General features: G+C 29.4%; 1 protein-coding gene across 2 annotated transcripts; it reads left to right on the top strand.

Moving 5' to 3' along the window:
• Positions 1-2,106: 2,106 nt before the first annotated feature.
• Positions 2,107-6,408, top strand: LOC114397315 (ubiquitin-conjugating enzyme E2-17 kDa). Of its 2 annotated transcripts, none has more exons than XM_028359389.1 (5): positions 2,107-2,281; positions 2,504-2,580; positions 3,302-3,429; positions 5,449-5,553; positions 6,013-6,408. In XM_028359389.1, the coding sequence occupies exons 2-5, from the start codon at positions 2,511-2,513 to the stop codon at positions 6,154-6,156; spliced, it is 447 nt and encodes a 148-aa protein (XP_028215190.1). In that variant the 5' UTR covers positions 2,107-2,281; positions 2,504-2,510; the 3' UTR covers positions 6,157-6,408. The 2 variants fall into 2 exon arrangements, with proteins under 2 accessions (XP_028215190.1, XP_028215185.1); XM_028359384.1 differs by having other exon boundaries at positions 2,109-2,281; positions 2,509-2,580.
• Positions 6,409-12,258: the final 5,850 nt, after the last annotated feature.

The following is a 12,258-nucleotide window of genomic DNA, read 5'->3' as shown; positions in this document are numbered from 1 at the left end:
GGCTATTCATCTTTCAATGACAGTATGGTGATGATACCATTAACACGCTAAGAGTTTCTTTGGAAGGAAATATTAAAATAATATTGGAGAAAAACTTTATATTTTTTTTAGTAGGATTTATATTTTTTACATTCTATTTTAATTTAAAAATTTCTTTTATTTTCATTCTCTAAATCAAATATACCATAAAAGGCATATCGATCTGATGAATATGGATAATAACATGAGATATTAAAATTCTTTGATGGTAGCTATGGCCTAAAATTGCATGACATGGTCAAGCAGGTCTAAAATTTGTCATATTGCATATATACATCCCCGAAAAGTTAAATGTATATGCTCTTGTTTTACCAAGTATACTTATGGATTCTTTATGTTTATTTATGTATTTTAGCTTATTATTATTGAAACAAAAAACGTGGGGGGGCAAATTGGACCACCGAAATTTGAACTGATGAACAAAGTGCAATTGGTTTTTCCAACTGCTGATAATCCAGTTATTTTTTTTAAGCTTGCGAACTTAGCTTGGGACTAACTTATATTAGAATCATAGGATCTTCTACGTTGCTTCATGTGGTTACAGGGTTTGTTCCATAAAAAAAAAGTATAAAAACTAAAAAGTGTTGATCAGTGTTATCAGAAAGGTATCTGAAAAAGTAATAGAAGTGCATGCTGTTTATATTACAGGAAGAGAATCAAATGATATGATTTATTCAAACCCTCGTATTGTTTTTTGTGAAAGAAAAATGAAAAAAAACCAGTGCCAATTAATTTAAAGGAGCTTGTGTAGGAAACTAAAGGTCACTTTTTATCCACTAAAAAATATCTTTACGAAAAACCAAATTGAGACCAGAAAAACTCATCTTGAATAATAGAACTGGTTAAAAGTTTCAACTATGATCCTTTTTGAAACTTGATGTGTATATAACTAGAGTTCGGTAAAATGGTGAAAATGTGTTCTCGGATGTATCTTGATAATTATAACTATTAAAGTGAATTGTTTATTTTAAAGGAACTGAATCCATAATAAGTTAGTCTACTATTTTTCAATATAATAAACTATGCACTTAGGGTGACAAAATGGATTGGTTTGTTTCTACATGTTACCTAATTTTATCTTTTATAAATCTTTATTAAAAAAATGTATTACCTTAAATTTTAAATAATAATTTATTTAGATAAAAAATAAATTAATTAAAAAATTATATATATATATATATATATATATATCAAAATAAATATTAAATTGATTTTTTAATAAATAAAAAAAGACTTAACGGATTAGTCCCCTCACTTTTATCTCAACTTGTTTTTTAACGGAAAAAAATTGGAATAATGGTTGGGCTATGCACACTTGTATAAAGAGAGACATCTAGAAAATAAAGAAAAAGTACTATGCTACACGACGAAATATAAAACAAGATTTAAACTCCCCCAAAACAATCAAGTTAGGCTCTTTCAAAAAAATAAAAATCAAGCTAGGCAATTTCAAAATTAATAGTAAATCGTAGTTTGCTTGACTTTTTTCCACAAGCTTGCCGAGTTTATTAATTATTCATATTTTCTTTTTGGTGTTCTTTATTATTCATCTTATCTTATACAATCTTGTAAAAAAAATAAAATCTTATCTTATACAATCATTTTTTTACTGATGAAAAAATACAATCAATTTCCACACTTTTAATTTGATAAAAAATCCTTAATTTTTTTAATAAAAACATTCTTACCTTAAATATAAAATCTTAATTAAATCTTAATCAATTTAAATATATATTTTAATGATTTTTAAAAAAATTAAAATTAAAATTAATTTCATAAAAAATAATCAAACAATTTAATTTTTTATTAATATCTATTATTTATTTTATCTATTATCTAAATCAAATCAGACGCTTGAACGTGTTCTCTTTGTCACATATTGTGACAACATATATTTTCTTGAAAACATGTTAATTAGTGTACTAAGAATATTGTTTAAAGAATTAAAAAAATTATTAAAGTAAATAAAATTAAGTTGTTCATAAAATAAAAATAAAAATTATTATAACATTGAGATATAAAAAATAAATATAGAAAAGAAAAGGTCAGGACGTTGATTTGACGCTATCATCCAATCCCAATTCTCTGTGAACTTTCTAGAATCTCGTTCTTCCTTTCTTCTCTCAGATTCCCCCTTTGCCTCCTTCTTCAACCCCTTTTCTTTCTCTCTCTGTCTTTCGCACTTTCATTCTCTCTTAAAAATCTAAATCCCCTTTGGTCTTCATCTTTGCCTCTGACCCAGGTCAGTTTCTCTCTCTCTCTCTCTCTCTTCGTTTTCCCGTTCCGATTGGTACCCCTTCTGTCAATACCTTCTCAATTTCAGATTTTTTTAGGTTTTATCACGTTAATCGGTTTCTGGGTATATCGATCTGTTGCTTTTAACCTTTATTGTTATGAAAAGGTTTTTTTTTTTGGACTCTATTTTCTGCGTTTTATTTCTCAGTTTTTTTTTTTTTCTGTGAAGTTTAGGTATGGCTTCGAAACGCATCCTGAAGGAGCTCAAGGATTTGCAGAAGGATCCTCCTACGTCATGCAGCGCAGGTGAGCTTCTCGATCCCTTTCTCTGTTTTTTCTTTCTTCGTCTTTTGTTGGGGGGTATGGAAAAAAATTGGAGTTTTTTTTTTTTTCCTTTACATTTGTTGTGCCTTTTTCTTTTGTCTATGGGTGACTTTATGTAAAGAAATTTGATTAATTATCTGTTTTCCTTGGTATTTTTTAGTATGTAATTTGCGAGGTACTCACTATTAGATTTTCTATTCTAGATTGAGGGCTGATTCAAAAATTGAAAATAAAAATAAAGGTGTAACGTGCTTAGGTGGGTAATAAGATGCTAAGATTGTTCTTACCATTTATTGCTTTGGTCGTATTATCATTTTATGCAAAGAGCTTGGGGTATAATTAGTAATGCATCCTTGATAGATTTGTTGGAAATAAACTCCTTTAAAGTGATTTGTACATTATGAGACAACAATGCTGAGATTGTGATAAATATATGGCACTTGTATAATAAATTATGAAATTCTTAACTCCATTGATTATTTTAATTAATGGTTATCATTTAATGTGAACCTCTCACGTTAGAGGAGGCAAATCGTATTTGTTGTCCTTCCAACTGTTTTCATTAATTATATTTTTATTCCTGAATTAAGTTAATTTGTCTGTTCTAAATTGTAACTTCTTGGTTGGTTGTTTGGTGTTAGCTTCAGGGTCCCCTTTCTCTGTATTTTTCAATAACTTTTGAATATTATGTTGTTTACTTTAGGTCCTGTGGCTGAAGACATGTTTCACTGGCAAGCCACAATCATGGGACCTGCTGATAGCCCATATGCAGGTGGTGTTTTCTTAGTTTCAATTCATTTTCCTCCTGACTATCCCTTCAAGCCACCAAAGGTACTCTATCCCATTCTTTTACTCACATTAGCTGCTTGTATTATTAGGTATTGATCTTCTAAACATTTTCTTAAAGTTGTATCTTCAGAGGTCAAATTTTTTTAAGTGCTTTTTGTTTCAAAGATTCACTTGTCTGTGAACTTGATGTTCACCATCCTTCCATGGTAGTGGAAGTTTGATTGAGCTACATTCTTGACAATCTTTGCACATACAGTCTCAACTGTTAACTGTTAACCATATAAAGTTCATCCTCCTTCGATCTTCAATGGAAGTGGAGATTTGTTTGAGATATAGTCTTTTGACAACCTCTGCACTGACTGCTCCAAACAGTTCACTATGTGTACCCTTGACTGATGCCAGTTTGTGCCATGGAGGACCCCTTTCATTGTTATATTTGTTAAGAGTCCTCTTAACAATTTTATTCTAAAGGAATCTTAACAAAATTAGAATCATATTTGTTAAGTATATGCAATCTCATGGGTCAAGTCCGTGTACATTCTAAAGCCCTTTTATTCTAAACAACTCTTAATTTTGAAAATGGTTGTGGTATTCAGTGACTTACGAATGTGCTTACACTGACTGGAGATGAAAATACATATTTTATGATTGGTGGGATAAAATACTGTTTGTGCCTACAACAGTAAATTATGGATTGCCTAAAGAATTTAGAATGCTTAATTAGGTTATTTTTGAAGTTTGAAGCTGTCTTCTTTAATTGCAAAAAGGAGTGTTTTGTTTTGGGGGGGAGTTTTGTGGATGGAATTTTCTATGAGAATTTGGGGCAATTATGGTGGTTCCTGTTCTTCCTTCTAAGGTGTTTGTTTTGTGGTTTTTCTATGGGTATATTTTATTTTCTTTGATCTGTGGTTTCTTTCAAAGGATATGTTATCCTATCTTGTATATATTCTGCATCATATTTGATGCCTGTTTATTTTTTCCATCTGAAATACAAACAAATACAAGAAAAGTCTCTTTCCCGCTTGGCAGTTGGGCTGTCTTCCTTGATCAAACATCATTGTGTCCTTTCAAAAACTAAATCTTCAATAAGATCATTTAGATCTCTTAGTCCTTTTAAACAGTTTTACTCGGGTTTTTCTTGGTCTTCCTCTTCCAACGTTTCTAATTATTGGGCTTTTCTACTCTTCTTTACACTTACCTCATACGGCCAAACTGTTATATTCCTTCTTTTTAACCTTTCCTTAATAGATACTACCCTCTAATTCATCCATTCCTGATCTTGTCTTGTGTGTTCATCCCCCACATTCAAATTCTCTGTTACACTGTGATTATGCTCCTGTCACCTTACTGCCTAGTCTTCAGTACCAAAACTTTGCTGGTTTTATAACTTTGTAGTCAAATTTTCTTTTGAGCTTGAGACACCATTGGATTACTAGCAGCACTTGAAGCATTTCTCTGCTTCATCTACCTAGCTTTTATGAATACATCTTTTTAAAAAATATTTAAAATAAAATTAAATTAAAGGATGCTCCCAACTACCCAATATCAAGATGGAAAACAATTTTGCTTTGCTTGATTTAGGGAAGTAAATGAAAGGACAGAAAAGGAAGGAGAATATGAAGAGAAAGGAGATATTTTCTGGTTTAGTGAGAGAAAATGATAGGAAAGAAAGTTAGATGTTTTCTTTCTCTTATTTGGTTGTTTGGAAAGTTAAAGGAAAGAAAAAATTGTATATAAAATGACAAAAACACCCTTAATAAAATTAAAAAAAAAGTGTAAAAATAAGGGTAATTTAGTTTGTAAATATATGATCCACCCTTTCCATCTTTTCTCTCATAATTGGATGGAACACAACCCAATTAGCCATGGGTTGCACAAGTTTTTCTTTCCCTTTTACTTTTCTCTCGAGTTATCTCTTTCAAGCTAAAGAAGCTAAAACTGTCAAACAGCTTGTACTTTATTGTTAAAGATCTTATTTGACCTTTAAAGTAAGTTAAAAAGAAACAGAGTCAAAGATAGCCTATTTAGAAGTGATGATTTTAATATGCCCAAAAACTGCAGGTTGCTTTTCGGACTAAGGTGTTCCACCCAAACATCAACAGCAATGGCAGTATATGTCTTGACATTCTCAAGGAACAATGGAGCCCAGCTCTAACCATTTCCAAGGTTTGATTTTGCTTTGCTTGTCCATCTTGATATTTACTATTAGTTTTGCACAAGGATTATGGTTGTTTTCAACTTGCTGATTGTAGCTAAATGGATTTTCTGAATCACCACGTGATATTTGTCTGATTGTAACTAAATTAATGCATGTGGGAGTCCTGAAATAGTACATGTTTTGTTGAGTAATCGCCTGAGACTGCTGAAATTAAACATTACAAAGCTTGTTGTGCCATTTAATGTGCCTAAAAACTGCAGGTTGCATTTAGGACTAAGGTAGGTGTTGAGAAATGGGAGCTTATAGGTAGATGAACAGGGATTATTTAATATGTAAAAGTTGTCTCTGTAGGATACTCCTAACTTCAGATATGTTGGCTTGAACAGTAGTTTTCATGTCTCCATTGGCAGATTATATACTGGCGAAATTTTTGTTATTGAAAACTGAACTAATTCCACTGTTTTTAGGTCCTTTTGTCAATTTGCTCATTGTTGACGGATCCCAACCCTGATGATCCACTTGTACCTGAGATTGCACACATGTACAAGACCGACAGGGCCAAGTATGAGGCTACAGCCCGCAGCTGGACCCAGAAGTATGCCATGGGATGACCGTATTGAGTTTTTAGCTGTTCAATGAAGCTGCAAAATCATAATTTATGTAAAAGAACAAAAGATATTTTGAACGGAATTTGAATGCTTTCTTTTATTATTAGTGAAACTCCACAATGGTAAGAAGAGACCCGGTTGCCAATTTGTGAATATTTTCTTTGCTATGGAAGAATGTAATGTTATGCAAACTTTTCTGCATGTTGATTTGATATTCCAAAAGTGAAAAATGCAAGCATTACCAATTAGGCACTAGCTATTTTTTATGCAAACTGGGGCACTTGTGCTTGGGGAGTTGAAGTAAAAAGAAAAAAGAAAAAAAAGGGGGTATGAAAAACTCATTAGATATGGAGCTTAGTCTATAGGTTAGAGTTTTATGTGGTTATTTTTTACTGTTTGTTGGTGTTCCTTCCCAAATCTTTAGTCATGTGTACGTGTAGGCGATGTCTTATTGTGCACTGCTTAATACCAGTGTATTCGCTGAATTCGTAGTTAGACAGTAGTTTGTTATGCTAGAAGGTATTTTAATTTACAGTAAGGTCTACCTTTTAGCATTATTTTGATGGAGACGGACCAACTACAAAGAATCGTCATAATAATGAGGAATATATTTGTCCTTTGGTATAATAGGAAAGCTGAAATCACTTGGGCGTGTTGATTGTGTGCTTCAATCTTGGAAAATGAAAGCCATGTTATGGATATGTTCAATTATGGGGGGTTTCAGATTCCCATCCTCCATATGTGCCTCAATTATTCAACTAATAAGATTTAACTTTTAACTAGCACTTCTTGTTCCTATGATTGTGATGCTGAAGAGAGCCTACGTTTTCTTCCCACTTTATTAATTCGTCTTATTATTAAAAAATCGTTAAAGTAACAATTTCCTACGTTCTCTTTGCCAAATCATGCAATGAAATTAGACAGATCTCTAAATACAGTCGAAGGGTAGGGGTTGACTTGTGTGATTTTAAATAGTTGTGCATGACAAATGCATCATGCAAATGTTGGAAAGGTTCTAGCAATGAAGCAGGAGTGAGACACGTTTTTGGGTGAGGACATAACAAGTTGCTACGATTAAAGCCTTGGAGGAAAAGTTAGCAAAAAGACCAATAAATAATAAATAAAAAAAAGACTGGTCACTTGGTTGACAAGCAAAATGAGCTCATAGAGGGGCCACTCTCGTTGTAGTGTACAAACGTTTTGGCTCTCCCAGCAGGGTAACAGCACACGTGTTTGACTATCTTGCAGGCTCATTTTGCCTTTGCTTCTTCTTCAAGCCAAAACCTAACTAAACCTTTAAATTAAGCCCCCCATCATACGATGTTAACATTCCCTCCTTTTTTAATTCCACGTATATATCCGTTCCTCCTTCCATATATAGTCATAAACATGTACTAGTATAGAGATGCTTCATTCTCATAGAATAATTATATTGCTCCTGAGTTGTTTTATATCGATAAAGAATATTAAATAAATGAAAGAAAATAATAGTTTTATAAAATCAACCTTATATTATCATTAATTTATTTTTAATTTTTTTTGTTCATCATAAATATTATAACTAAAAATATAGTTAATGTTATAATACATTTTTTTCTCGTACACAACAATTATAATAACAAAGAGAAAGTATCTAGCAAATAAGTTTAGTTAACATAGTCACACGGACAACTGGGGTGAAATGTGTCTCTTCTAGGAAAAGTAATTGGTTTCCTCAAATTCATGGAAATAAGCTATTATCCGTATGTTAGAAAGAACTTCATCGTGATGTTCACCATTTAAAATTTAACTTACTTCAAACTACACCAATATATGAAACACTCTAACCCAAAAAAGAGTCATAAGAGCTTAAAGTCTTGTTTGAAAGGTTTTTTTTTAAAAATTTATTTGGACATTTCAACAGGAATTTTCATTTATATGTTTACATGATAGGAAATTTAAAATAATAAATTTTTATAGTAAATAAGTATTTAATATATTAAAAACAAAAAATTTGTTCAACACTTGCCTTTTTAAGTAATGTAAAATATTTAAGAATATGTATCTAATATTTTTTACACTATATATTCATAAACACAAATAGATAATTTCTTGTTTAAAAGATTTTTATACATAAGAATCGAAAATAGTATTTGAGAATTTAAAATACTTAGTTACTTGTTCAATCAATGGAAGTTAAACCTTTTTGATAATCTCTTGTAATCTTATCAAAATAATTTAATGCTTGCTTATACAAGATGTTTTGAAATTTCAATGAATAATAACAAGAAACGAAGTTTTTCCTTTTTTCAGTAAAACGCCATTTAAAAACGACAATTTATCTTGAAAGAGGTGTCCATGTTTGATTATTATGATACTTGTAAATAAAAATAAGAACCACCTAGACAGATGTCTATAGCGATTGAGAATCGTTTGTTTGCCCTTCGCACAAAGCAGAGGTGGTCAGATGGGTGTGTCATGGTCCTCCAGCTTTGTGTTTTTGTTTTTATTTTAGTTTATGGTAACAAAAAATTAATTATTATCTCCGTAACTTTTCAAGAATTTATCATTGTTCTTTTTAAATTAAAAAATGTTAATTATTACTTTATAAAGTTACATTCTTATACACAACAGAAGAAAAATAATAGTATATCAAATGTAAAAAAGTAACTATTAAAAAAATGGGAAAATTAACTCTTTTTTTTAAACTTTGTGTTATGACCTTTAACTAAAGGAAATAGAAGAGATAAATTTTCATACAACTCCTTTAGTGGAAAAAAATTATGTAAATGACACAACATTTGTTATTATAAAAGATTTAGAAGCTTAAAAGAGTAAAAGAGAAAATTTAAAATAACTTTGTTACATATGTTTAGTTCAGTATGTTCATACTAAATTTTTAGTTGTGTCTAAAGGAAAGGAATTATTAGGTTGAATTACTTGCTTGTGTTTAATAGCATGTTTGGTCTTGTCTAGTCCTAATAAAACAAATTATTGTTTCTTCGTTTCATACTTTGAAATCTATCCTCGCTATGCCATTTGTGACGCATTTAAAATCACTAACATACTTATATATACTAACGTCATTAATTTTTATCATTTTTTTATTATATCATGTTAGATTGTTACATGTATATTTCTTTCTCTTCTCTCTGTATCTGTTTTTAATATCAATTATTACTATTTTTTAACCAATTACAGTAATTAAGATTTTTTACTTTTTATTAGATTTTGAGATATTTCTATAAATTTTGGTCCTTTAAATTAACTATATGATTAATTATTAGTCTGAAACTTATATTCACCCGGATAAAACTTAATTTTTCCTTCACAAACTCAATATATTTTATAAACTAAGCTACAACATTAGATAAGTACTAGCATTTAAGTCTTCAAACTTGAAAGATGTTTTTCCTAAAATCTGAAATTATCTAAATAGTAAAACTTTCTGTATTAGTATCGGTTGGAGACTCCTAGTCCCACACAATTACGGTAAGTTTTGCGTTCTAGTAAAAAAGGTAGCATCAACCTTTGTCCTTTGAGGTAAAACATTACAAAAACTGGTTTCTTGGTCACCACACAAATATGGTTTCGTTGTTGAAATCAAATCCGTGCATAATGATATTCCGACTTTTTGTTGCAGATTACTAATGCATACAGCGGAGCAGTGTGTCCTGCAAGCCCCGGGTAGACAAACGCTGCAGAAAATTGTACTGAAAAGGGTCTTGTTACAGACTCATCATGACTTGGACATACCCTGCCTAACACTGTCGTTAGTTGTAGTAAAAAATAAATACGGGAAAGAGCCTTGTTACTTACATTTTTAATTTAAGGCAATTTCACTCAAATTATATTAGACTATTATTGTCTAAGTAGGTTGATCCAATATGAAAAGTATTCATGTTTTTTAGACTAAGTGCGTGAGGGGTTATAGATCATCGAGCCCAAATAGATCAGTTGAATATAACAAACATTTGTGTCTTTCAAGTTTTAGCGCTTAAAAATTATGAATTATTCGACTAAGTTAATCAATAATAGTGAATAATTATAATGAGATAGGTAGATACTTGGAGCATATTTGGTTCCATGTTTGGAATCACTAAACTTGACTCTGGAGCTAGTCAAACTTAATTAAGATTTTTACTAACACATTTGATATTTTTGTGATTTAGTGAAGTAAACTTGATTTGATATTATTTTGAGTAATTTTTGTGTTGGATAAAAAAAAATTATTAAATTTTACTCATAACTTAATTTTATAATAAAAACGTTTAAATATAAATTATATTATTTTAAAATTAATTATATTCAAAATTAATTTTATTAACGTTCATTTAAATGTCACATTTTGGACTTCAAACTTTTGATCTAGTCACATTCTATAAGCAAGAGTGATCCTTTTTTTACCCGAGGTTTGCACACATTCTAGATTTGAAAGGTTCTAAAACTTCTAGCTTTATGACAAACGTGAATAATAACAAAAAAAAATATTGAATATTTAATATAACTATATATTGAGACTTAAATTTAAGATCTCTAATTAAATTAAAATAATTCTACACCAATTAATTTATATGCTGGTGATCATTAGGTTGTAGTATTGGTCACCACCACCCTTTCTTTTGTTTTTGGTTTTGGTTTTATATTTTGTTGTTTTTCTTCTTGGACCGCGTTGGTAAAAACTAGAAAGCCACAAACACACACCAATTGCGCAATTTCAACGTTACTGTTGTTTTGAGAGAAAAAGGTTTCCAAACTCGGGGCTCGTCAATTGCGTTTCGCGTGGTGCGAAGGAAGCTTGACCAACATGTAAAGTTGGGGGTTTTCAGTTTCACTGTTCTGTAACCCTTATAGGTAACAAAATTGTTTTTAAAAGTCATAACTAAAGTTCACTAGAGGCAACGTCATCCATGCCCCATTAGAAAGCACGCCCCTTGTGAATATAAGGCACGCTAGAAGTAAAATGAACAACAAAATGGAATTAGGTAGGGTTTTGAAAGATGATTATGAATTTTGAAGAGTAAAAGGTGAAAGGGTTAATTAAGGAGAGTGGGAGTAGGAACATGTATGTGAGTGGAATTTTGATGTATAGTAGGAGTGGGATTATAGTTGAAGGAAATTTGGATTGGGACACGTCACCAATTTGATAGTTGGAACATTTAAATTATTATAATTTTTTCTATTTATGATAAAGACGGCTAAACGATCCTTTAGTATAATTTTTTTTTCTTTTTAAATTAACAAATGGGATAAATTATAAATAAATAGCCAGAAAGAATATGTGTAAGATATTTTTATGTGCATTTAAAGTAATAAATTATTTTATGATTTTTATTTTTTTATTAAAATAGTAAAAAATATATATATTTGTTTTAAATTCAACTTTAGAGTTTAAAGTCATAAATAATTTTATTTAAAATAATATTTTTTTATCATTTTATTAAATATTTTTATATTTTTGCATATTGTTTTTATAATATTTTTTATATTATTTTATTTAATATTTATACTTTTTTATATTCTATATTTTATTTAATATTTTCTTTGTTTTTTTTTCTAATATTAAGAATTTATTTAATATATAAATATTAAATAAAATATAAAGAATATAGTAAATAAAAATAATATAAAAAATTATTTATGACTTTAAAATTATATATAATGTTAAGAATTTATTTAATATAGAAACTATTAAATAAAATATAAATAAAATAAATAAAATAATATAAAAATATATCAAATAAAAATAATATACAAAATATTAAATAAAGTAATATATAAAAATTTAAAATATTAAATGAAACTAAAAATAAAAGTATTAATTTAAATAAAATTATTTCTGACTTAAATTCATTTTAAAAAAATAAAAAATCAGAAGTTATTTTACTATTTCAGTAAAAAAAATTACGATTTTAAATTATGATTTTAAATTAAAAGTCATGAAATATCTTATGACTTATTTTTTTAAAATAATTTATCTCATTTGTTAATTTTTAAAAAAATTATTCCTATTAGATAGTTTCGGCCGACGAGGGACACATTGACGCACGCAGACACAGTGAGGACCCTCCTCCTCCACTCACTCCAATGACTCCAATTCAATTCCAAAACCCCACTCTCACGAGA

This window comes from Glycine soja, chromosome 2 (assembly GCF_004193775.1).
Source record: "Glycine soja cultivar W05 chromosome 2, ASM419377v2, whole genome shotgun sequence".
In the NCBI taxonomy this organism is placed as follows: domain Eukaryota; kingdom Viridiplantae; phylum Streptophyta; class Magnoliopsida; order Fabales; family Fabaceae; genus Glycine; species Glycine soja.
Note: the sequence above shows the minus strand (reverse complement) of the source record. Positions and strands in the feature narration are given on the sequence as shown.